This window comes from Dendrobates tinctorius, unplaced genomic scaffold (assembly GCF_039654945.1).
Source record: "Dendrobates tinctorius isolate UK_male_01 unplaced genomic scaffold, ASM3965494v1 ptg000138l, whole genome shotgun sequence".
Lineage (NCBI taxonomy): Eukaryota > Metazoa > Chordata > Amphibia > Anura > Dendrobatidae > Dendrobates > Dendrobates tinctorius.
In genome coordinates, this window is record NW_027361806.1 from 30,166,400 (window position 1) to 30,193,828 (window position 27,429).

At 45.5% G+C, this 27,429-nt stretch overlaps 1 protein-coding gene and 1 long non-coding RNA gene across 3 annotated transcripts in view; one reads left to right on the top strand and one right to left on the bottom strand.

Moving 5' to 3' along the window:
- DMAP1 (DNA methyltransferase 1 associated protein 1) overlaps positions 1-2,357 on the bottom strand; it is an 88,417-nt gene extending 86,060 nt beyond the window's left edge. Inside the window, exons 1-2 of the mRNA XM_073544955.1 lie at positions 2,267-2,357; positions 2,048-2,156 (exon numbers count right to left, since the gene is read on the bottom strand). Of these exons, the coding sequence (XP_073401056.1) occupies positions 2,048-2,149 (102 nt within the window). The 5' untranslated portion in view covers positions 2,150-2,156; positions 2,267-2,357. The remainder of the gene's footprint in view (positions 1-2,047; positions 2,157-2,266) is intronic.
- On the top strand, positions 2,319-27,429 carry LOC141048864 (uncharacterized). Of its 2 annotated transcripts, none has more exons than XR_012220165.1 (2): positions 2,319-2,446; positions 26,898-27,429. It is a non-coding gene; the product is annotated as an uncharacterized lncRNA (long non-coding RNA). The 2 variants fall into 2 exon arrangements; XR_012220166.1 differs by lacking the exon at positions 2,319-2,446 and adding an exon at positions 4,232-4,672.

Genomic DNA, 27,429 nt, shown 5'->3' on the forward strand with positions numbered 1-27,429 from the left:
AGGGGGGGACGCTCCCGGTGGTGGCCGTGCACTGTAGAGGGGGGGGGACGCTGCCGGTGGTGGCCGTGCACTGTAGAGGGGGGGGGCGCTCCCGGTGGTGGCCGTGCACTGTGGGGGGGGGGGGACGCTGCCGGTGGTGGCCGTGCACTGTGGGGGGGGGACGCTGCCGGTGGTGGCTGTGCACTGTGGAGCGGGGGGATGCTCCCGGTGGTGGCCGTGCACTGTAGAGGGGGGGACGCTCCCGGTGGTGGCCGTGCACTGTGGGGGGGGGGGGGGACGCTGCCGGTGGTGGCCGTGCACTGTGGGGGGGGGGGGGACGCTGCCGGTGGTGGCCGTGCACTGTGGGGGGGGGGGGACGCTGCCGGTGGTGGCCGTGCACTGTGGGGGGGGGGGGACGCTCCCGGTGGTGGCCGTGCACTGTAGGGGGGGGGGGACGCTCCTGGTGGTGGCCGTGCACTGTAGGGGGGGGGGGACGCTCCTGGTGGTGGCCGTGCACTGTAGGGGGGGGGGGACGCTCCCGGTGGTGGCCGTGCACTGTAGAGGGGGGGACGCTCCCGGTGGTGGCAGTGCACTGTGGAGCGGGGGGATGCTCCCGGTGGTGGCCGTGCACTGTAGAAGAGGGGACGCTCCCGGTGGTGGCCGTGCACTGTGGGGGGGGGGGGGACGCTGCCGGTGGTGGCCGTGCACTGTGGGGGGGGGGGACGCTCCCGGTGGTGGCCGTGCACTGTAGGGGGGGGGACGCTCCCGGTGGTGGCCGTGCACTGTAGGGGGGGGGACGCTCCCGGTGGTGGCCGTGCACTGTAGAGGGGGGGGCGCTCCCGGTGGTGGCCGTGCACTGTGGGGGGGGGGGACGCTGCCGGTGGTGGCCGTGCACTGTAGGGGGGGGGGACGCTCCCGGTGGTGGCCGTGCACTGTAGGGGGGGGGGACGCTCCCGGTGGTGGCCGTGCACTGTAGAGCGGGGGGACGCTCCCGGTGGTGGCCGTGCACTGTATGGGGGGGGACGCTCCCGGTGGTGGCCGTGCACTGTAGGGGGGGGACGCTCCCGGTGGTGGCCGTGCACTGTAGGGGGGGGACGCTCCCGGTGGTGGCCGTGCACTGTAGAGGGGGGGGCGCTCCCGGTGGTGGCCGTGCACTGTAGAGGGGGGGGCGCTCCCGGTGGTGGCCGTGCACTGTAGAGGGGGGGGACGCTGCCGGTGGTGGCCGTGCACTGTAGGGGGGGGGGACGCTCCCGGTGGTGGCCGTGCACTGTAGAGGGGGGGGCGCTCCCGGTGGTGGCCGTGCACTGTGGGGGGGGGGGACGCTGCCGGTGGTGGCCGTGCACTGTAGGGGGGGGGGACGCTCCCGGTGGTGGCCGTGCACTGTAGGGGGGGGACGCTCCCGGTGGTGGCCGTGCACTGTAGAGCGGGGGGACGCTCCCGGTGGTGGCCGTGCACTGTAGAGCGGGGGGACGCTCCCGGTGGTGGCCGTGCACTGTATGGGGGGGGACGCTCCCGGTGGTGGCCGTGCACTGTAGGGGGGGGGACGCTCCCGGTGGTGGCCGTGCACTGTAGGGGGGGGGACGCTCCCGGTGGTGGCCGTGCACTGTAGAGGGGGGGGCGCTCCCGGTGGTGGCCGTGCACTGTAGGGGGGGGACGCTCCCGGTGGTGGCCGTGCACTGTAGGGGGGGGACGCTCCCGGTGGTGGCCGTGCACTGTATGGGGGGGGACGCTCCCGGTGGTGGCCGTGCACTGTAGGGGGGGGACGCTCCCGGTGGTGGCCGTGCACTGTATGGGGGGGGACGCTCCCGGTGGTGGCCGTGCACTGTATGGGGGGGGACGCTCCCGGTGGTGGCCGTGCACTGTATGGGGGGGGACGCTCCCGGTGGTGGCCGTGCACTGTAGGGGGGGGGGACGCTCCCGGTGGTGGCCGTGCACTGTAGGGGGGGGACGCTCCCGGTGGTGGCCGTGCACTGTAGGGGGGGGGGACGCTCCCGGTGGTGGCCGTGCACTGTAGGGGGGGGACGCTCCCGGTGGCTGTGTTGCCCGTGGAGTCTCCGCCAGGACTCACCTTGTCCGCATTGATGATGTCCTTCTTGCTGATGATCCCGGTGCTCTCCGGTTCCACGCCGCCCAACTCAAGAATATCCCGGACATCGGCCCCAGTCGCCATGGTAACACTGAAGGAAAGCGAAGAACACTCCGGCGTCAGGAGTAGCAGCAGCGTCACAGTGCACGTACAGGGGCGGCACACAACGGCGGGCGCTCTGCCAGGTGCGGACCCTCTCACCGGGAATACAGCGAGATCTCGGCGCGGCCTGATGACGTCACACGGCTAGCGGCTAGTCGCACAGTGATGACGATGAAGATTAATGTGAGCCGCGCCACCTGGCGGAGAAGCGGGAAATAACACCGAGAGCGGAGGCCGGAATCACCGGACGGAGCGGAAATAACGGAGAGCGACAATGAAGCAAGTCTGTTCTAGAGCTGAGGAGCCTTCTCATAGGGAGCATAAACAGCTATTTACCTATATAGAATGGATACACCTCTATATACCTGCATATAAGTCATACGGCTCCTGTGACTGCAGTCCTGTGGGGGAAGCCGGCTGCATCCTGTTACTAGGCCTCATGGCTGCATCTTCACTCTAGCACTGGCCCCTGTGCCAGGCAGGTGGTCGTCACTGGTGGCCGGAGGGCCGGGGTCATCACTGGTGGCCGGGGTCGTCACTGGTGGCCGGAGGGCCGGGGTCGTCACTGGTGGCCGGAGGGCCGGGGTCGTCACTGGTGGCCGGAGGGCCGGGGTCGTCACTGGTGGCCGGAGGGCCGGGGTCGTCACTGGTGGCCGGAGGGCCGGGGTCGTCACTGGTGGCCGGAGGGCCGGGGTCGTCACTGGTGGCCGGAGGGCCGGGGTCGTCACTGGTGACCGGAGGGCCGGGGTCGTCACTGGTGGCCGGAGGGCCGGGGTCGTCACTGGTGGCCGGAGGGCCGGGATTGTCACTGGTGGCCGGAGGGCCGGGGTCGTCACTGGTGGCCGGAGGGCCGGGGTCGTCACTGGTGGCCGGAGGGCCGGGGTCGTCACTGGTGGCCGGAGGGCCGGGATCGTCACTGGTGGCCGGAGGGCCGGGGTCGTCACTGGTGGCCGGAGGGCCGGGGTCGTCACTGGTGGCCGGAGGGCCGGGGTCGTCACTGGTGGCCGGAGGGCCGGGGTCGTCACTGGTGGCCGGAGGGCCGGGGTCGTCACTGGTGGCCGGAGGGCCGGGGTCGTCACTGGTGGCCGGAGGGCCGGGGTCGTCACTGGAGCCACGTGTGTTGTGATGTGGATCTGAGGTTGTCCTGTGTTATCCTGTGTGTGCTCAGCTATGCTACATGTGGATGGATCGCTTCAGGAGTCCACCATACAGTAATGTGCTCACTGTCCTGAGGCCAGCACACCCTGACTCCACTCTTGTGGATCTATGGGGTCAGATAAGAGAGATGTGTAATGTGTCTGTGAAATGTGGAGATTTGTGTATGGATCAAATGTACGTATTGCCCTCCTCCAGAGGGGACTAGAAACGAGAAAACCTGTGCTGCAGAAAAATGCTGTGTATAAAGGAAGAGCATCAGGTGCAGGAGGAGGCTGTGTAAAAAGCAGGAGCGTGAGGTGCAGGAGGAGGCTGTGTAAAAAGCAGGAGCGTGAGGTGCAGGAGGAGGCTGTGTAAAAAGCAGGAGCGTGAGGTGCAGGAGGAGGCTGTGTAAAAAGCAGGAGCGTGAGGTGCAGGAGGAGGCTGTGTAAAAAGCAGGAGCGTGAGGTGCAGGAGGAGGCTGTGTAAAAAGCAGGAGCGTGAGGTGCAGGAGGAGGCTGTGTAAAAAGCAGGAGCGTCAGGTGCAGGAGGAATAAGGCCCCTTAACTGCCGCCGTTAAAAGTCGTATCAGCAGTCGATATGGGGTTAATATTGTGTTTAAAAAAAGTGCTTCAACAGTCATTATAATTTGTTATAACTAACCACAGTTAGTTACTATGTCCGGACATTGCCGGACTCTTCACCTAGTATAATCTATACACTGCTATATATAATCTATATACCGCTATATGTAATCTATACACCGCTCTATATAATCTATACATGGCTATATACATTGTGATGCAGTGACCCCTGTTACAGGTAGGGGGCGCTGTATGTGATCCTCATTATATGCATGCAGGTGTTTCCTTGATAGTGATGGGGAGACAGTTCCTGGCATGATTGTAAATGACCGGTATGTGTCTCAGAGGTCCTCTGCGCTGTAAGCCCAAAAATGGTGTTATTGTGCTGGGACTTGTAGTTTATGATGTTATTTACCTATAAGGGGGGCTTATAGGGCTAGTCGGAGAGCTGGGCGGGATCGACTAGCCACACATACACCACCGACATATGGGGGGTGGTTTGGGGTAAATAATGTGACTGAGGTCTGGTCACATGGTCGTCTGTTTTGAACCTGAGTGGTCAGAGTGCAAGGTCCTGGAAGGCCTGTGTGTTGGGAGCTGCTAACTTCCTGAAGAGCACATGGTGAGGCCTTGGACCTGGAGGCCGGTGTGTTGGGAGGTCCTGGCCGTAGCATCGGATTCCTGAATAGCATCCGCTGAGGCCATGTGTGAGCAGAGTCTGTGACGGCCCTGCGCTGGGAGAGAGAACTGACAAGGAGTCGGCTTCTTGAGCAGGAGCTCCTGTAAGGTACTTCCACAGACTGTTGGTGCTTGTAAACTTCTATGAACGTTAATGAACTGTTTGGCGTGTGGTCGCTCATGGTCACTGGACAGAGAGGTACAGCGTGTGTTGGGACTGCTAGTTAAAGCCATACGTTGAAATATTATGGACGGTGGTAGGCCTGTGACGTTCAACAGAACCTACAAGGTGATTTATGCTGTGTAAAATAAACCGATAGACTGTTTTATGTGCAAAACCGTGCCTGTCTACGTTACTCCCGTGCCAAGCGAGTGTCCCCCAACACAAACGGTAAGCGCTGTCTTAAACATACACTGCTCAAAAAAATAAAGGGAACACTAAAATACCACATCCTAGATATCTCTGAATGGAATATTCCAGTTGCAGATTTTTATTCATTGCATAGTGGAATGTGTTCAGAACAATAAAACAACAATTATCAATGTAAATCAAAATGAGTATCCCATGGAGGTCTCATGACAAGGAAAGGATGCTCAGTAGTGTGTGTGTGGCCTCCACGTGCCTGTATGACCTCCCTACTGTACAACGCCTGTGCATGCTCCTGATGAGGTGGCGGATGGTCTCCTGAGGGATCTCCTCCCAGACCTGGGCTAAAGCATCCGCCAACTCCTGGACAGTCAGTGGTACAACGTGATGTTGGTGGATGGAGCGAGACATGATGTCCCAGATGTGCTCAATCGGATTAAAGTCTGGGGAACGAGCGGGTCAGTCCATAGCATCAATGCCTTCATCTTGCAGGAACTGCTGACACTCCAGCCACATGAGGTCTGGCATTGTCCTGAGGAACCCAGGGCCAACCGCACCAGCATATGGTCTCATAAGGGGTCTGAGGATCTCATCTTGGTACCTAATGGCAGTCAGGCTACCTCTGGCGAGCACATGGAGAGCTGTGCGGCCCTCCAAAGAAATGCCACCCCACACCATTATTGACCCACTGCCAAAACCGGTCATGCTGAAGGATGTTGCAGGCAGCAGAGCGCTCTCCACAGTGTCTCCAGACTCTGTCACGTGCTCAGTGTGAACCTTCTTTCATCTGTGAAGAGCACAGAGCGCCAGTGGCGAATTTGCCAATCCTGGTGTTCTGTGGCAAATGCCAAGCGTCCTGCACGGTGTTGGGCTGTGAGCACAACCCCATCTGTGGACGTCGGGCACTCAGACCATCTTCATGGAGTCGGTTTCTAACTGTCCAGACACATGCACATTTGTATCAAGTATATCGTGGCACAGCCGTGTCTGTGCTCAAAAATAGGTTCCCACACCAGAACAATAATAAAGTAAATTTTTGGCCCTCGAGAATAAACGAAGGATTTTATTTGCAGTAAACGTTTCGGTCAATACATCTGACCTTCATCAATACACAGACTGCTCCTGAGTGGTCCGTGAATATGGAGTAGTAAAATAGCACTGAAATGGAGAGAACCATAGACTCCTATGGGGTTACAATACCCCTGCTGTGGAGGGTTATTCTGTTGTTTAGTAAGGTCCTGTGACAGCTGGTTAAGATTACCAAGAATGTATAGTGATATTTTGTTGTGTATTAAAGTTCTGTGACCGCTATACCAGAATGACAGGTATTTCCAAAGTGCTGTCCACGGACTCAGTCTGTCCAGTGGTGAATAGTGGTGCTGCCTGCCAATCAGTAACACGGCGTTGACCGTTGGTTTCCGGCCCGGTGAGCTGAGCGGGACTGGGTAACCACACACACCTCCCACCTATGAGGGTGGCTACAGTGATATAATGTGACTGAGGTCTGGTCAAGGTCTGAGTGTAAGGTCCTGAATGGCCTCTGTTGGAAGGTCCTGGGAGTAGGACCGGATTCCTGAAAAGCACGGGGTGAGGCCATGGACCTGCAGAGCCTGTGATGGCTACGGTGGTGGAGAAGCTACCGTCCTTCTGAGGGTCTGGAACTGTCGGGTGGCTTGGTGAGCAAGGCATTGTCTGGCACAGTGATCCCAGTTAGGCAGCTTCCCTGGGAACCAGGATTGATGAGAAGTCAGCGTGTGGTGTAGGAGCTCCTGTAAGGTAACTACAGACAAAAGGGGTTACTATGAACTGTGCAGTCACCCACGGTAACTGGACGAAGGTGAGGTCCAGCGTGATTAGAGATTGTCCTAATGTGTAATGCTATGTGAGTAGAGACATTGATACGACGTACGGACACCCCTGGGAACTAGTCAGAGGAGGACTGGCGGATCTAGTGTCTGTCAAATGAAGGAAGCCGTGTTCTATGAACTATATGTTACGTATGTGTTGTAAAAACCGTGGTTTATGAGTGGATAATACACAGCATGGACTGTTTAATGGAGAAAATCGTTCCTGTGTGACTGAATCCCATTGCCAAGCGAGTGTCCCCCCAACACATGCAGTAAGCGCTGTCTTACATATGGTGCTAGATTGTGGGCAACGTTCCAGGAAGCACAAACATTTTTTAAAGACAGCCTGCTGTGGCTCGGCAGGGCCACGACGATTGCAAGCGTCTGGCTGTAGCTCGGGAGGGGGGTTACGAAGTTTGCTGTGGATCGGCGGTTCCACGAAGTCTGCAATGCAGAGCCTTGCGGAGAGGAGCTTTTGCAGCAGCGGGAGATGGAGTAGCAGCAGCAAGAGGTGCTGCAGTGGAAACTACCAAAACTTCAGATGTGTCGTAAGAGGACAGTGTGGACCAGGTCGTACAAACTCTTAAAGGGCCAGTACAAGCCCAGAGAGACATAAGTGTACTGTGCGAACTGGGGCCTGACAGTGCCATGGGGGCAGTCCACGGGGTGTACCCCAAGGAGGGGTGGTGTCCCTAAAAGGGGTGAAATCCCAAAAGGGAGTAGTTGCCCAAAAGGGGGCGGAGTCCCAAAAGGAGATAATAGCCCAAAAGGAGGTGGACTCCCAAAAGGGGGCGGTAACCCAAATAGGGGTTGTGGCCAAAAAAGCGACGGCCGCGAATATGCCAAAGGTCTGTAGCCGGGACCAGCAAAGTTGAAGCTATAGTTGGGATTGCTCGGCCAATGAGGCGTCACGACAGTTTCCCTTCTGGCTCGGGGCAACTGGTGATGGGACTGATAGACCCAGGGAGTGGAGTGTCTTTACTGGGGACCCCTCCTGAATGTTCTGTGTCGCCTGGGACAAAGTCAAAAGGAACTGGCACATGTGAGGATGTTAAAGGACCTTTGACAGCCTACCTCTACTTTGACGAGGCTGAGGTGTCCATGTTTCACGAAGTGGGGGTAGTCCCGGACTTACTGTATGCTATGGTAATAGGTCAGGACTTGGAAGCCCTGTGGGACTGGTGGATTAATGGAAAAGTGTCTGTAGAGGTAATAGTATGGAGAATACGCCCCCTAGAGTTGACAGTCCTAAGTTAGGCATGACCAAGGAAAATGGTTGACAGGCCCAACTTAGTGACTTGATGGTGTAAGCCATACCAAAAAGTATGACCATTAGAAGTGGGGACTGCTTGTTCCAGGATGAACAATCGGGTGGTGGTGACTCCCATTCAGACGGTGATGCAAGTGGAAAAGTGTGCAGTAAGGCTGGCTCGGGTACAAATGGCAAGTCTTCCTCCCGTCACCGGAGATGTAAAGGCTGAAAAGGGGCTGAACAAGTTGCACCCCTTGAGGATACCAGTAAAGGAAACATTGACTTTTGCCGTTATTCAAGATGTGAGAACTGTCAGACACTGAAGAGGTTGGGAAGGAAGGTGACGAGTCGTTGCCAGTAGCAACCGCTAGGGCCAAGTACAATGTTGTGCTGTCAGAAACACTGACAGTGTAACCACAATGCTCCACAGAATGAAGGCTCCAGAGAACCTGAGGCTGGAGAGTGTGGAGTTCTCTGAAGTTCCGGAAAGAGGAGAGGTACCTAAGGGTGACCGGGCAGAGCCTCAAGAGAGGTTGAAGGTGTCGAGTATGGAAGCTGCCAACTCCGTGCAGCTGGATCAGGTACGTCACTCTCAGCAGGCAAGGCTCAGCTCTGAGAGAAGGAAGCGCAGCAGTCGCTGCTCCATACCATACGCTCCACCGAGGAGAAGCTGTGCTCTGCCCGGCAGGAGAACGCAGAGCACGTGTCTCAGCTGGGAATGACCTGCTGGAATCAAGTGCAGGAGTTCTAGGCCCGCGCCAAAGAGTTGTCTCATGATAAGGAAAAAATGACAGATTTTCAGGCCGAAGTAAAGCGTCTGAGAGAACAGAAAGCGGAAGAAAATGCAGTTTTGGAGTCTGAGAGCAAGAACAGTGATTCTTCAGAGAGTCCAGCAGAAACTCTAGAGGCGGTCAAAGGTGATAAACGGAAGACCCCAGAGAAAGTGGAACCTGTTGATGAAGGAACAGGTAGAATTGTGAAATGGCAGAGTGTGGATGGACAAGATGGCCCATCTGAAAATATCATTAAAGAAGTGATGGTTCAACACATGCTAGCCAAAAAAGAACAGGTTAATGAAATAGAGATGCTTAAAGAGACTTTAAAAGAGCATGTCGAACGAGAGGGTCCTGAGACAAGCGGCTGAGCACAGGGTGGATGAGCTGGAAAAGGAAGTCTCTGAGCTCAGAGGTCACCTGTTAACATGTCAAACCGAGAACAAGGCCATATTGGTAGATATGGAGGTGCTCAGAGAAGCATTAAGAGGACTTCTACAGGAGAAGGAGTTGGTCTTTTCAGACTTACTGCTGCAGTGCCAGAGTGGTAACGAGGCGGAGCTGAAAATGCCCATCTTGGCGAAGGGTCGAGCAGAAGATAAAGCTCAGGGAAAGTTTACACTAAGAGCTGAAAAAGACAATCACCTGGTCGTGGCAGATGACTTGATGGGAATGTCCAAGGCAAAGTAGGAGCCGTTCGTCCCTGAAGAGAGTGAGACCTCGCTCTTCAAGTGCGTGATAGAGGTACCCGAAGATGTGCGAGAAGCATATGCCAGAGAGGCTGTGCATGAGGCCTTTAGAATGGCAGTAGAAGCGTGTAGTGTCTACTGGGCGCCAGAGACGAAACAGTTGGTGATACTGTCGAGTAGGGAAGTCAGTGTGAAGCGGGTGGCTATACTGAGGGATATGCACCTACAATGCCTCCGCACGAAACAGATGATCCTGTTGAGGAATAAGGAAGTCGCTCGACGTTTGGAGCATGCCAAGAAAGCTCAAAGTCTGCTAGGCTTTGTGAAAGACATCGTTCAAGTACCCAGAAATCTGGTGAGGAAAGTCATTGGAAGACTTGGGGAAAAATGATGCAGGAAATCAAGAATAAGTCCAGTGTGGTGAGAGTGAGGATTCCAGCTGATGACGAAGCCCAGGTAGTGGGTAAAGATGGGATGGTTCCATTCATCATTGTCGGCTCAGTGAAAGCCTTAACAATAGCCGAATGTACCTGGAATATTGGGTATCTATAAGAGGTAGAGCAGTTGAGGCAGGAAAAACTAAAGATTAAGATGCAGCTACAGGAATTGGAAAGTAGATGGTGACTGCTTCCAACCCGAGGTATAGAAAGATGAAGGGTTCTCTAAAGACTAGCAGTAAGCAATCTGAGGCGAAAAGGGTTAGAAGTAGTGACTCCTCTGCTAACTCGGTGCTAAGTAGCATAGGCAGGGGACGCTGTAGCTGACGTAGTGACAAAGGGTCAGACTAGAAAGTAGGCTCGACTGTACATGGGTCTTATGACCACACCGACCATGGGAGGCGGCCATGGAGAGAAAGATGGGGTGAAGGGTCGCACATGGAAAGTGTGACAAAAAAGCGTCTGGTGAAACAGACTGACTCAGGGACTGAAGTACAAGACCTACCTATTGTCCGCTGGAGGCGGGGAAGGTTTAACAAAGTGACAGTGATGGACTACGTCTCAGGAGCTGACTCTCAAAGACGACTGAGAGGACGCTCTTGTAGGGCAAGGTGACATGGGTGCCCGGTCTAGAGGCCCCTGGTTTATGGCAAGTGTTCAACCCCACAAGATTGAACAGAGGGTAGGGGATATGTGAGACAGTGACCCCTGTTACAGCTAGGGGGTGCTGTATGTTCTCTTCAGGATAGGCAAGGAGGCATATTGAGGCCATGGGAGTGTGTGGCAGTCGCAGGAGTAACTGATGGTGAGACGGTGACTGGTGTCATTATGACTGGCCAGTATGTGTTGCAGAGAGAGAGGATGTCCTCTGCACTGTAATTTCGAAATGTTCTGGGACCTGTAGTCCCACAAGTGTTTAGTTTTAAAGGGGGCTTACAGGGTTAATTGGTGAGCTGCTTGGGACTGGCTAACCACACACACCTCCCACCTATGGGGGTAGCTACAGTGATATAATATGACTGAGGTCTGGTCACATGGTCTGAGTGTAAGGTCCTGAATGGCCTCTGTGTTGGAAGGTCCTGAGTAGGACCGGATTCTTGAAGAGCATGGGGTGAGGCCATGGACCTGCAGAGCCTGTGACAGCTACTGTGTTGAGGAAGCTACCATCCTGAGGGTCTGGAACCGTTGGGTGGCTTGGTGAGCAAGGCATTGTCCGGGACAGTGATCCCAGTTAGGCAGCTTCCCTGGGAACCAGGACTGAGGAGTCAGCGTGTGGCGCAGGAGCTCCTGTAAGGTAACTCCAGACAAAAAGGGTTACTATGAACTGTGCAGTCACCCACGGTAACTGGACGAAGTGAGGTCCAGCGTGACTAGAGATTGTCCTAATGTCGTGTAATGCTATGTGAGCAGAGACATTGATACGGCGTGCGGACACCCTTGGGAACTAGTCTGAGGAGGACTGGCGGGTGTAGTATCTCTCAAATAAAGGAAGTCATGTACTATGAACTATATGTTACGTCTGTGTTGTATAAACTGTGGTTTGAGTGGATAATAAACCGGATTGTTTAATGGATAAAATCGTCCGTGTGACTGAATCCTGTTGCCAAGCGAGTGTCCCCAACACATGCGGTAAGCGTTGTCTTACACAGTACAGAGGTCCACAGTGTGACCACTCTTAACGGTACAGAGCTCTATAGTGTGTCCGCTCTTACAGTACACGGCTCTATAGTGTGTCCGCTCTTACAGTACACGGCTCTATAGTGTGACCGCTCTTACAGTACACGGCTCTATAGTGTGACCGCTCTTACAGTACACAGCTCTATAGTGTGAACGCTCTTACAGTACACGGCTCTATAGTGTGACCGCTCTTACAGTACAGAGCTCTATAGTGTGACCGCTCTTACAGTACACGGCTCTATAGTGTGACCGCTCTTACAGTACACGGCTCTATAGTGTGACCGCTCTTACAGTACACGGCTCTATAGTGTGACCGCTCTTACAGTACAGAGCTCTATAGTGTGACCGCTCTTACAGTACACAGCTCTATAGTGTGAACGCTCTTACAGTACACGGCTCTATAGTGTGACCGCTCTTACAGTACAGAGCTCTATAGTGTGACCGCTCTTACAGTACACGGCTCTATAGTGTGACCGCTCTTACAGTACACGGCTCTATAGTGTGACCGCTCTTACAGTACACAGCTCTATAGTGTGACCGCTCTTACAGTACAGAGCTCTATAGTGTGACCGCTCTTACAGTACAGAGCTCTATAGTGTTACCGCTCTTACAGTACAGAGCTCTATAGTGTGACCGCTCTTACAGTACACAGCTCTATAGTGTGACCGCTCTTACAGTACACAGCTCTATAGTGTGACCGCTCTTACAGTACAGAGCTCTATAGTGTGACCGCTCTTACAGTACAGAGCTCTATAGTGTGACCGCTCTTACAGTACACAGCTCTATAGTGTGACCGCTCTTACAGTACAGAGCTCTATAGTGTGACCCCTCTTACAGTACACAGCTCTATAGTGTGACCGCTCTTACAGTACACAGCTCTATAGTGTGACCGCTCTTACAGTACACAGCTCTATAGTGTGACCGCTCTTACAGTACAGAACTCTATAGTGTGACCGCTCTTACAGTACACAGCTCTATAGTGTGACCGCTCTTACAGTACAGAGTTCTATAGTGTGACCGCTCTTACAGTACACAGCTCTATAGTGTGACCGCTCTTACAGTACACAGCTCTATAGTGTGACCGCTCTTACAGTACACAGCTCTATAGTGTGACCGCTCTTACAGTACACATCTCTATAGTGTGACCGCTCTTACAGTACACAGCTCTATAGTGTGACCGCTCTTACAGTACAGAGTTCTATAGTGTGACCGCTCTTACAGTACAGAGCTCTATAGTGTGACCCCTCTTACAGTACACAGCTCTATAGTGTGACCGCTCTTACAGTACACAGCTCTATAGTGTGACCGCTCTTACAGTACACAGCTCTATAGTGTGACCGCTCTTACAGTACACAGCTCTATAGTGTGACCGCTCTTACAGTACACAGCTCTATAGTGTGACCGCTCTTACAGTACACATCTCTATAGTGTGACCGCTCTTACAGTACACAGCTCTATAGTGTGACCGCTCTTACAGTACAGAGTTCTATAGTGTGACCGCTCTTACAGTACAGAGCTCTATAGTGTGACCCCTCTTACAGTACACAGCTCTATAGTGTGACCGCTCTTACAGTACACAGCTCTATAGTGTGACCGCTCTTACAGTACACAGCTCTATAGTGTGACCGCTCTTACAGTACAGAGCTCTATAGTGTGACCCCTCTTACAGTACACAGCTCTATAGTGTGACCGCTCTTACAGTGCACAGCTCTATAGTGTGACCGCTCTTACAGTACACAGCTCTATAGTGTGACCGCTCTTACAGTACAGAACTCTATAGTGTGACCGCTCTTACAGTACACAGCTCTATAGTGTGACCGCTCTTACAGTACACAGCTCTATAGTGTGACCGCTCTTACAGTACACAGCTCTATAGTGTGACCGCTCTTACAGTACACAGCTCTATAGTGTGACCGCTCTTACAGTACAGAGTTCTATAGTGTGACCGCTCTTACAGTACAGAGCTCTATAGTGTGACCCCTCTTACAGTACACAGCTCTATAGTGTGACCGCTCTTACAGTACACAGCTCTATAGTGTGACCGCTCTTACAGTACACAGCTCTATAGTGTGACCGCTCTTACAGTACACAGCTCTATAGTGTGACCGCTCTTACAGTACACAGCTCTATAGTGTGACCGCTCTTACAGTACACAGCTCTATAGTGTGACCGCTCTTACAGTACACATCTCTATAGTGTGACCGCTCTTACAGTACAGAGTTCTATAGTGTGACCGCTCTTACAGTACACATCTCTATAGTGTGACCGCTCTTACAGTACAGAGTTCTATAGTGTGACCGCTCTTACAGTACAGAGCTCTATAGTGTGACCCCTCTTACAGTACACAGCTCTATAGTGTGACCGCTCTTACAGTACACAGCTCTATAGTGTGACCGCTCTTAGAGTACACAGCTCTATAGTGTGACCGCTCTTACAGTACAGAACTCTATAGTGTGACCGCTCTTACAGTACACAGCTCTATAGTGTGACCGCTCTTACAGTACAGAGTTCTATAGTGTGACCGCTCTTACAGTACACAGCTCTATAGTGTGACCGCTCTTACAGTACACAGCTCTATAGTGTGACCGCTCTTACAGTACACAGCTCTATAGTGTGACCGCTCTTACAGTACACATCTCTATAGTGTGACCGCTCTTACAGTACACAGCTCTATAGTGTGACCGCTCTTACAGTACAGAGTTCTATAGTGTGACCGCTCTTACAGTACACAGTTCTATAGTGTGACCGCTCTTACAGTAAAGAATCCATAGTGCGACCTCTCCCACAATAGAGGAATCCTGGCTGATATTTTGCACAGTAGAGCGTTTTTTTCTGGTGTGAGGTCCTTGCATATTTGCCTTTCCGGCACACGATCACAGGCGGTTGTGCAGCGCCCCCTTTGTGCAGCGCAGAGTGCAGCCGGCCGCCTGCAGTGTTTGCACTTTGTATCAGTGTTGGATTTGGCTTCTCCACTTGTTTGAGAAAGGAGTAAATCTTTGTGGTTGAGAAGCTGCTCCTGGGAATGAGGAGACACTTTCCGCAGTTCGGGAGCTGAAGGTCCCGGAGATTACCGGACCAAGTAATGGAGCGTTAGTTACAATAATGACACTGTGGGCTGTCACATAGTATGATACTGGATACGGGGGGAGCATGCGGTGTCACACAGGATTAGATACAACTGCCAGTGACTTGGGGTCTGTACACTGCTCCAGCGGGCCCTGTATATAGGGGCAGAGAGGTGACAGGTGAATAGATTCAGGTGCTGGAGAACAAATGTTTGTAGATGGTGAGGTGTCGGCTGAGATCCGTTATCAGCCGATATCTAATCTGGAGAGATAAGACCGAACAAAAACTGCAGGAGAGGCTCCAACATGAGGAATATAGCCACCAAAAATAACATGATGAAGATATTCACCCAAAGCCCGCTCCCCACCGACCATACCACCCAAAGCCCTCTCCTCACCGACCATACCACCCAAAGCCCGCTCTCCACCGACCATACCACCCAAAGCCCGCTCTCCACCGACCATACCACCCAAAGCCCTCTCTCCACCGACCATACCACCCAAAGCCCGCTCTCCACCGACCATACCACCCAAAAAGCCCGCTCTCCACCGACCATACCACCCAAAGCCCGCTCTCCACCGACCATACCACCCAAAGCCCTCTCCTCACCGACCATACCACCCAAAGCCCGCTCCCCACCGACCATACCACCCAAAGCCCGCTCTCCACCGACCATACCACCCAAAGCCCTCTCTCCACCGACCATACCACCCAAAGCCCGCTCTCCACCGACCATACCACCCAAAAAGCCCGCTCTCCACCGACCATACCACCCAAAAAGCCCGCTCTCCACCGACCATACCACCCAAAAAGCCCGCTCTCCACCAACCATACCACCAAAAAAGCCCGCTCTCCACCGACCATACCACCCAAAAAGCCCGCTCTCCACCGACCATACCACCCAAAAAGCCCGCTCTCCACCAACCATACCACCCAAAAAGCCCGCTCTCCACCAACCATACCACCCAAAAAGCCCGCTCTCCACCGACCATACCACCCAAAAAGCAGGCTCTCCACCGACCATACCACCCAAAGCCCGCTCTCCACCGACCATACCACCCAAAGCCCGCTCCCCACCAACCATACCACCCAATTCCCGCTCCCCCGTACTTTAAAATGAGACATTTTAGCAAACAATTGATCAATTCTTAAAGTACAGTTAGAAATCAATATGTGCATATGCACTTTATGTCTTGCGTTCTGACCATAGGCAGCGCTGACTTCTCCCCTTTACTTGATATTGGTTTGTGACTGACCACCACTTTTTGCCGTGCACGCTGAGTTATGCAGGCCTTTCTTTCTGTCTTTATAATTATTGATCTAGGCTGCTGGACACTCATACAGCAGCCTTACCCTGCCCCAGGCTCTATTTGATTATGCACCTGTGTCTGGGCCTGTTTCACCCTTCATCTGTGGTTGCTGGTTTGGCAGTGTGGAGGTCAGATCGGAAATGTCCATATACGGACCTGGTCGGCCTTTATCTGCGCTCGCCCTTTCTGGCGCCATGGGAGTGATTCAGAAACGCTTCAGTTACATTTTGCATTTCATATAGTCTTGCTTTTAATATATTTGGGAGGCCGTATTGGCACAGCGAATATAAAGAACATAGAGTAGCATTGCCCCATATGAGAATGCCATGACGCGGCGGGGTGGCTCAAAGAATTGATCAATTGTTTGCTAAGTGTCTCATTTAAAAGCACAGTTAGAAATCAATATGTGTATATGCACTTTATGTATTGCGTGCTGACCATAGGCAGCGCTGGCTTCTCCCCTTTTTTATTCAGTATTATAGTAGTTATATTGTATATACAGTTGTGGCCAAAAGTATTGACACCCCTGCAATTCTGTCAGATAATACTCAGTTTCTTCCTGAAAATGATTGCAAACACAAATTCTTTGGTATTATTATCTTCATTTAATTTGTCTTAAATGAAAAAACACAAAAGAGAATGAAGCAAAAAGCAAAACATTGATCATTTCACACAAAACTCCAAAAATGGGCCGGACAAAAGTATTGGCACCCTCAGCCTAATACTTGGTTGCACAACCTTTAGCCAAAATAACTGCGACCAACCGCTTCCGGTAACCATCAATGAGTTTCTTACAATGCTCTGCTGGAATTTTAGACCATTCTTCTTTGGCAAACTGCTCCAGGTCCCTGATATTTGAAGGGTGCCTTCTCCAAACTGCCATTTTTAGATCTCTCCACAGGTGTTCTATGGGATTCAGGTCTGGACTCATTGCTGGCCACCTTAGAAGTCTCCAGTGCTTTCTCTCAAACCATTTTCTAGTGCTTTTTGAAGTGTGTTTTGGGTCATTGTCCTGCTGGAAGACCCATGACCTCTGAGGGAGACCCAGCTTTCTCACACTGGGCCCTACATTATGCTGCAAAATTTGTTGGTAGTCTTCAGACTTCATAATGCCATGCACACGGTCAAGCAGTCCAGTGCCAGAGGCAGCAAAGCAACCCCAAAACATCAGGGAACCTCCGCCATGTTTGACTGTAGGGACAGTGTTCTTTTCTTTGAATGCCTCTTTTTTTTCTCCTGTAAACTCTATGTTGATGCCTTTGCCCAAAAAGCTCTACTTTTGTCTCATCTGACCAGAGAACATTCTTCCAAAACGTTTTAGGCTTTTTCAGGTAAGTTTTGGCAAACTCCAGCCTGGCTTTTTATGTCTCGGGGTAAGAAGTGGGGTCTTCCTGGTTCTCCTACCATACAGTCCCATTTCATTCAGACGCCGGCGGATAGTACGGGTTGACACTGTTGTACCCTCGGACTGCAGGGCAGCTTGAACTTGTTTGGATGTTAGTCGAGGTTCTTTATCCAACATCCGCACAATCTTGCGTTGAAATCTCTTGTCAATTTTTCTTTTCCGTCCACATCTAGGGAGGTTAGCCACAGTGCCATGAGCTTTACACTTCTTGATGACACTGCGCACGGTAGACACAGGAACATTCAGGTCTTTGGAGATGGACTTGTAGCCTTGAGATTGCTCATGCTTCCTCACAATTTGGTTTCTCAAGTCCTCAGACAGTTCTTTGGTCTTATTTCTTTTCTCCATGCTCAATGTGGTACACACAAGGACACAGGACAGAGGTGGAGTCAACTTTAATCCATGTCAGCTGGCTGCAAGTGTGATTTAGTTATTGCCAACACCTGTTAGGTGCCACAGGTAAGTTACAGGTGCTGTTAATTACACAAATTAGAGAAGCATCACAGGATTTTTCCAACAGTGCCAATACTTTTGTCCAACCTCTTTTTTATGTTTGGTGTGGAATTATATCCAATTTGGCTTTAGGACAATTCTTTTTGTGTTTTTTCATTTAAGACAAATTAAATGAAGATAATAATAACAAAGAATTTGTGTTTGCAATCATTTTCAGGAAGAAACTGAGTATTATCTGACAGAATTGCAGGGGTGTAAATACTTTTGGCCACAACTGTAGGAGCAGTATTATAGTAATTATATTCTTGTACATAGGGGCAGTATTATAGCAGTTATATTCTTGTACATAGGAGCAGTATTATAGTAGTTATATTCTTGTACATAGGAGCAGTATTATAGTAGTTATATTCTTGTACATAGGAGCAGTATTATAGTAGTTATATTCTTGTACATAGGAGCAGTATTATAGTAGTTATATTCTCATACATAGGGAGCAGTATTATAGTAGCTATCTATTCGTGTACATAGGGGCAGTATTATAGTAGTTATATTCTTGTACATAGGGGCAGTATTATAGTAGTTATATTCTTGTACATAGGAGCAGTATTATAGTAGTTATATTCTTGTACATAGGGGCAGTATTATAGTAGTTATATTCTTGTACATAGGAGCAGTATTATAGTAGTTATATTCTTGTACATAGGGGCAGTATTATAGCAGTTATATTCTTGTACATAGGAGCAGTATTATAGTAGTTATATTCTTGTACATAGGAGCAGTATTATAGTAGTTATATTCTTGTACATAGGGGCAGTATTATAGTAGTTATATTCTTGTACATAGGAGCAGTGTTATAGTAGTTATATTCTTGTACATAGGGGGCAGTATTATAGTAGTTATTCTTGTACATAGGAGGCAGTATTATAGTAGTTATATTCTTGTACATAGGGGCAGTATTATAGTAGTTATATTCTTGTACATAGGAGCAGTATTATAGTAGTTATATTCTTGTACATAGGGGCAGTATTATAGTAGTTATATTCTTCTACATAGGGGCAGTATTATAGTAGTTATATTATTGTACACAGGGGCAGTATTATAGTAGTTATATTCTTGTATATAGGGGCAGTATTATAGTAGTTATATTCTTGTACATAGGAGAAATATTATAGTAGTTATATTCTTGTACATAGGGGGCAGTATTATAGTAGTTATATTCTCGTACATAGGAGCAGTATTATAGTAGTTATATTCTCGTACATAGGGGCAGTATTATAGTAGTTATATTATTGTACACAGGGGCAGTATTATAGTAGTTATATTCTTGTATATAGGGGCAGTATTATAGTAGTTATATTCTTGTACATAGGAGAAATATTATAGTAGTTATATTCTTGTACATAGGGGGCAGTATTATAGTAGTTATATTCTCGTACATAGGAGCAGTATTATAGTAGTTATATTCTCGTACATAGGGGGCAGTATTATAGTAGTTATATTCTCGTACATAGGGGCAGTATTATAGTAGTTATATTCTCGTACATAGGAGCAGTATTATAGTAGTTATATTCTTGTACATAGGAGCAGTATTATAGTAGTTATATTCTTGTACATAGGAGAAATATTATAGTAGTTATATTCTTGTACATAGGGGGCAGTATTATAGTAGTTATATTCTCGTACATAGGAGCAGTATTATAGTAGTTATATTCTCGTACATAGGGGGCAGTATTATAGTAGTTATATTCTCGTACATAGGGGCAGTATTATAGTAGTTATATTCTCGTACATAGGAGCAGTATTATAGTAGTTATATTCTTGTACATAGGAGCAGTATTATAGTAGTTATATTCTTGTACATAGGAGAAATATTATAGTAGTTATATTCTTGTACATAGGGGGCAGTATTATAGTAGTTATATTCTCGTACATAGGAGCAGTATTATAGTAGTTATATTCTCGTACATAGGGGGCAGTATTATAGTAGTTATATTCTCGTACATAGGGGCAGTATTATAGTAGTTATATTCTCGTACATAGGAGCAGTATTATAGTAGTTATATTCTTGTACATAGGAGCAGTATTATAGTAGTTATATTCTTGTACATAGGAGAAATATTATAGTAGTTATATTCTTGTACATAGGGGGCAGTATTATAGTAGTTATATTCTCGTACATAGGAGCAGTATTATAGTAGTTATATTCTCGTACATAGGGGCAGTATTATAGTAGTTATATTATTGTACACAGGGGCAGTATTATAGTAGTTATATTCTTGTATATAGGGGCAGTATTATAGTAGTTATATTCTTGTACATAGGAGAAATATTATAGTAGTTATATTCTTGTACATAGGGGGCAGTATTATAGTAGTTATATTCTCGTACATAGGAGCAGTATTATAGTAGTTATATTCTCGTACATAGGGGGCAGTATTATAGTAGTTATATTCTCGTACATAGGGGCAGTATTATAGTAGTTATATTCTCGTACATAGGAGCAATATTATAGTAGTTATATTCTTGTACATAGGAGCAGTATTATAGTAGTTATATTCTTGTACATAGGAGAAATATTATAGTAGTTATATTCTTGTACATAGGGGGCAGTATTATAGTAGTTATATTCTCGTACATAGGAGCAGTATTATAGTAGTTATATTCTCGTACATAGGGGCAGTATTATAGTAGTTATATTATTGTACACAGGGGCAGTATTATAGTAGTTATATTCTTGTACATAGGGGCAGTATTATAGTAGTTATATTCTTGTACATAGGGGCAGTATTATAGTAGTTATATTCTTGTATATAGGAGCAGTATTATAGTAGTTATATTCTTGTACATAGGGGCAGTATTATAGTAGTTATATTCTTGTATATAGGAGCAGTATTATAGTAGTTATATTCTTGTACATAGGGGCAGTATTATAGTAGTTATATTCTTCTACATAGGAGCAGTATTATAGTAGTTATATTCTTGTACATAGGGGGCAGTATTATAGCAGTTATATTGTACAAAGGGGGCAGTATTATAGTAGTTATATTCTTGTATATAGGAGCAGTATTATAGTAGTTATATTCTTGTACATAGGGGCAGTATTATAGTAGTTATATTCTTGTACATAGGGGGCAGTATTATAGTAGTTATATTCTTCTACATAGGAGCAGTATTATAGTAGTTATATTCTTGTACATAGGAGCAGTATTATAGCAGTTATATTCTTGTACATAGGGGGCAGTATTATAGTAGTTATATTCTTGTATATAGGAGCAGTATTATAGTAGTTATATTCTTGTACATAGGAGCAGTATTATAGTAGTTATATTCTTGTACATAGGGAGCAGTATTATAGTAGTTATATTCTTCTACATAGGAGCAGTATTATAGCAGTTATATTCTTGTACATAGGAGCAGTATTATAGCAGTTATATTCTTGTACATAGGGGGCAGTATTATAGTAGTTATATTCTTGTACATAGGGGCAGTATTATAGTAGTTATATTGTACATAGGAGCAGTATTATAGTAGTTATATTCTTGTACATAGGAGCAGTATTATAGTAGTTATATTCTTGTACATAGGGGCAGTATTATAGTAGTTATATTCTTGTACATAGGAGCAGTATTATAGTAGTTATATTGTACATAGGAGCAGTATTATAGTAGCTATATTCATGTACATGGGAGCAGTATTATAGTAGCTATATTCTTGTACATAGGGGCAGTATTATAGTAGTTATATTCTTGTACATAGGAGCAGAATTATAGTAGTTATATTCTTGTACATAGGGAGCAGTATTATAGTACTTATATTCTTGTACATAGGGGCAGTATTATAGTAGTTATATTGTACATAGGAGCAGTATTATAGTAGCTATATTCATGTACATGGGAGCAGTATTATAGTAGCTATATTCTTGTACATAGGGGCAGTATTATAGTAGTTATATTCTTGTACATAGGAGCAGAATTATAGTAGTTATATTCTTGTACATAGGGAGCAGTATTATAGTAGTTATATTCTTGTACATAGGGGCAGTATTATAGTAGTTATATTGTACATAGGAGCAGTATTATAGTAGCTATATTCGTGTACATGGGAGCAGTATTATAGTAGTTATATTCTTGTACATAGGGGCAGTATTATAGTAGTTATATTGTACATAGGAGCAGTATTATAGTAGCTATATTCGTGTACATGGGAGCAGTATTATAGTAGTTATATTCGTGTACATGGGAGCAGTATTATAGTAGTTATATTCTTGTACATAGGGGCAGTATTATAGTAGTTATATTGTACATAGGGGCAGTATTATAGTAGCTATATTCGTGTACATGGGAGCAGTATTATAGTAGTTATATTCGTGTACATGGGAGCAGTATTATAGTAGTTATATTCTTGTACATAGGGGCAGTATTATAGTAGTTATATTGTACATAGGAGCAGTATTATAATAGTTGTATTCTTGTACATAGGGGAAGTATTATAGTAGTTATATTGTACATAGGGGCAGTATTATAGTAGTTATATTCTTGTACATAGGGAGCAGTATTATAGTAGTTATATTCTTGTATATAAAGAGCAGTATTATAGTAGTTATATTCTTGTACATAGGGACAGTATTATAGTAGTTATATTGTATATAGGGGCAGTATTATAGTAGTTATATTTTTGTACATAGGGGCAGTATTATAGTAGTTATATTCTTGTACATAGGGGGCAGTATTATAGTAGTTATATTCTTGTATATAAAGAGCAGTATTATAGTAGTTATAGTCTTGTACATGGGGGCAGTATTATAGTAGTTATATTCTTGTACATAGGGAGCAGTATTATAGTAGTTATATTCTTGTACATAGGAGCAGTATTATAGTAGTTATATTCTTGTACATAGGGGGCAGTATTATAGTAGTTATATTCTTGTACAAAAAGAGCAGTATTATAGTAGTTATATTCTTGTACATAGGGGGCAGTATTATAGTAGTTATATTCTTGTACATAGGGACAGTATTATAGTAGTTATATTGTATATAGGGGCAGTATTATAGTAGTTATATTCTTGTACATAGGGAGCAGTATTATAGTAGTTATATTCTTGTACATAGAGAGCAGTATAATAGTAGTTATATTCTTGGACATAGGGGGCAGTATTATAGTAGTTATATTCTTGTATATAGGAGCAGTATTGAAGTAGTTATATTCTTATACGTAGGGAGAAGTATTATAGTAGTTATATTCTTGTACATAGGAGCAGTATTATAGTAGTTATATTCTTGTACATAGGAACGGTATTATAGTAGTTATATTCTTGTACATAGGAGCAGTATTATACAGTAGTAGTTATATTCTTGTACTTAGGGGCAGTATTATAGTAGTTATATTCTTGTACATAGGAGCAGTATTATACAGTAATAGTTATATTCTTGTACTTAGGGGCAGTATTATAGTAGTTATATTCTTGTATATAGGAGCAGTATTATAGTAGTGATATTCTTGTACATAGGGGCAGTATAATAGCAGTTATATTCCTGTACATAGGGGGCAGTATTATAGTAGTTATATTCTTGTACATAGGAGCAGTATTATAGTAGTTATATTCTTGTACATAGGGGCCGTATTATAGTAGTTATATTCTTGTACATAGGAGCAGTATTATAGTAGTTATATTCTTGTACATAGGGGGCAGTATTATAGTAGTTATATTCTTGTACATAGGAGCCGTGTTATAGTCTTGTACATAGGGGCAGTATTATAGTAGTTATATTCTTGAACATAGGAGCAGTATTATAGTAGTTATATTCTTGTACATAGGGGCCGTATTATAGTAGTTATATTCTTGTACATAGGAGCAGTATTATAGTAGTTATATTCTTGTACATAGGGGGCAGTATTATAGTAGTTATATTCTTGTACATAGGAGCCGTGTTATAGTCTTGTACATAGGGGCAGTATTATAGTAGTTATATTCTTGAACATAGGAGCAGTATTATAGTAGTTATATTCTTGTACATAGGGGCCGTATTATAGTAGTTATATTCTTGTACATAGGAGCAGTATTATAGTAGTTATATTCTTGTACATAGGGGCAGTATTATAGTAGTTATATTCTTGTACATAGGGGGCAGTATTATAGTAGTTATATTCTTGTACATAGGAGCAGTATTATAGCAGTTATATTCCTGTACATAGGAGCAGTATTATAGTAGTTATATTCTTGTACATAGGAGCAGTATTATAGTATTCATATTCTTGTACATAGGAGCAGTATTATAGTAGTTATATTCTTGTACATAGGGGCAGTATTATAGTAGTTATATTCTTGTACATAAGGGCAGTATTATAGTAGTTATATTCTTGTACATAGGGGCAGTATTATAGTAGTTATGTTCTTGTACATAGGAGCGGTATTATAGTAGTTATATTCTTGTACATAGGGAGCGGTATTATAGTAGTTATATTCTTGTACATAGGGGCAGTATTATAGTAGTTATATTCTTGTACATAGGAGCAGTATTATAGTTGTTATATTCTTGTACATAGGAGCAGTATTATAGTAGTTATATTCTTGCACATAGGGGCAGTATTATAGTAGTTATATTCTTGTACATAGGGGCAGTATTATAGTAGTTATATTCTTGTACATAGGGGCAGTATTATAGTAGTTATATTCTTGCACATAGGAACAGTATTATAGTAGTTATATTCTTGCACATAGGAACAGTATTATAGTAGTTATATTCTTGTACATAGGGGGCAGTATTATAGTAGTTATATTCTTGTACATGGGGCAGTATTATAGTAGATATATTCTTGTACATAGGGACAGTATTATAGTAGTTATTTTCTTGTACATAGGGGCAGTATTATAGTAGTTATATTCTTGTATATAGGGGCAGTATTATAGTAGTTATATTCTTATACATAGGGGGCAGTGTTATATTAGTTATATTCTTGTATATAGGAGCAGTATTATAGTAGTTATATTATTGTACATAGGAGCAGTATTATAGTAGTTATATTCTTGTACATAGGGGCAGTATTATAGTAGTTATATTCTTGTACATAGGGGGCAGTATTATAGTAGTTATATTCTTGTACATAGGAGCAGTATTATAGTAGTTATATTCTTGTACATAGGGAGCAGTATTGTAGTAGTTATATTCTTGTACATAGGGAGCAGTATTATAGTAGTTATATTGTTGTACATAGGAGCAGTATTATCGTAGTTATATTCTTGTACATAGGGGCAGTATTATAGTAGTTATATTCTTGTACATAGGAGCAGTATTATAGTAGTTATATTCTTGTACATGGGGCAGTATTATAGTAGTTATATTCTTGTACATAGGTGCAGTATTATAGTAGTTATATTCTTGTATATAGGAGCAGTATTATAGTAGTTATATTCTTGCACATAGGGGACAGTATTATAGTAGTTATATTCTTGTACATAGGAGCAGTATTATAGTAGTTATATTCTTGTACATAGGGAGCAGTATTATAGTAGTTATATTCTTGTATATAGGAGCAGTATTATAGTAGTTATATTCTTGTACATAGGGGGCAGTATTATAGTAGTTATATTCTTGTACATAGGGAGCAGTATTATAGTAGTTATATTGTTGTACATAGGAGCAGTATTATCGTAGTTATATTCTTGTACATAGGGGCAGTATTATAGTAGTTATATTCTTGTACATAGGAGCAGTATTATAGTAGTTATATTCTTGTACATAGGGGCAGTATTATAGTAGTTATATTCTTGTACATAGGAGCAGTATTATAGTAGTTATATTCTTGTATATAGGAGCAGTATTATAGTAGTTATATTCTTGCACATAGGGGACAGTATTATAGTAGTTATATTCTTGTACATAGGAGCAGTATTATAGTAGTTATATTCTTGTAAATAGGGGCAGTATTATAGTAGTTATATTCTTGTATATAGGGACAGTATTATAGTAGTTATATTTTTGTGCATAGGAGCAGTATTATAGTAGTTATATTCTTGTATATAGGGGGCAGTATTATAGTAGTTATATTCTTGTACATAGGGGCAGTATTATAGTTATATTCTTGTACATTGGAGCAGTATTATAGTTATATTCTTGTACATAGGGACAGTATTATAGTTATATTCTTGTACATTGGAGCAGTATTATAGTAGTTATATTCTTGTACATAGGGGCAGTATTATAGTAGTTATATTCTTGTACATAGGGGCAGTATTATAGTTATATTCTTGTACATAGGGACAGTATTATAGTTATATTCTTGTACATTGGAGCAGTATTATAGTAGTTATATTCTTGTACATAGGGGCAGTATTATAGTAGTTATATTCTTGTACATAGGGGCAGTATTATAGTAGTTATATTCTTGTACATAGGAGCAGTATTATAGTAGTTATATTCTTGTACATAGGGGCAGTATTATAGTAGTTATATTCTTGTACATTGGAGCAGTATTATAGTAGTTATATTCTTGTACATAGTGGCCGTATTATAGTAGTTATATTCTTGTACATAGGGGGCAGTATTATAGGAGTTACATTCTTGTACATAGGAGCAGTATTATAGTAGTTATATTCTTGTACATAGGGGCAGTATTATAGGAGTTACATTCTTGTACATAGGAGCAGTATTATAGTAGTTATATTCTTGTACATAGGGGCAGTATTATAGGAGTTACATTCTTGTACATAGTGGCCGTATTATAGTAGTTATATTCTTGTACATATGGGTATTAGTGTTGTTTTTTTGCTGTTTTTTCTTAAGTTTATTAAGGCAATACTTGGATTGTCTGTACGAGTGACCTCCACTCTAGTGATGAAGTAATGTGTTGGGATCAGTCGCCCCCATGCCTCGTCTCTGGAGCTAATATTCAGCGCGTTATTAGGGCAGTGGTTTAGGACCTTTGCATTAATCTTGTTGCTGCTGCCTGAGATTTGCTCTTAGTGAAGCTTTGTAGTGTTGGATTGTTGCCGCTTTCTGCTTCCTTCCAGGATTTACAGGCGAAACAAACATGTTTAACAAGAAATGTTTCCTTTCTCCAGACATGGTCCCCGGCTCAGTTGTCAGGACAGCGGAGTTGTCAGTGATGGCGGAGCCTTCTTGGCACAATGTGGACAAATATTGTCCCGTGCGAACGCTAAATATTAGAAGATAAGTGACGACTAATCTGAAATAGTTCTGATTGCGATATCTACAACATGGAAGAAGCCGGGAACGCCAAGTCCTGGGAGCTTTCGGGACGGTGGTGACCAGTGAAGACTTCTGCTGTCCCCTCTTATTTCAGGGTGCAGATGTGGACAGATGGCAATGTGATGAGGAGTCAAGAGATTTTCTGCTCTTATATTAAATAAAGGATCATCATTTACAACATTTTAAGAAACTTTACACCTGACATTATTTGTGTTTTTAAGTCACTTTTTTTTTCTTTTATACTAATTGACATTTTGTAGTAACATTTTGTAAAGTGACCCTCGTAGTTCATAAACTGGGCCCAGAATGGAAAATTCTTCTTTTGTCTTTTACTCTTTTTTTTGAATATTTTAGATTAAAAAAATATAACATCTTCTGCAAAAA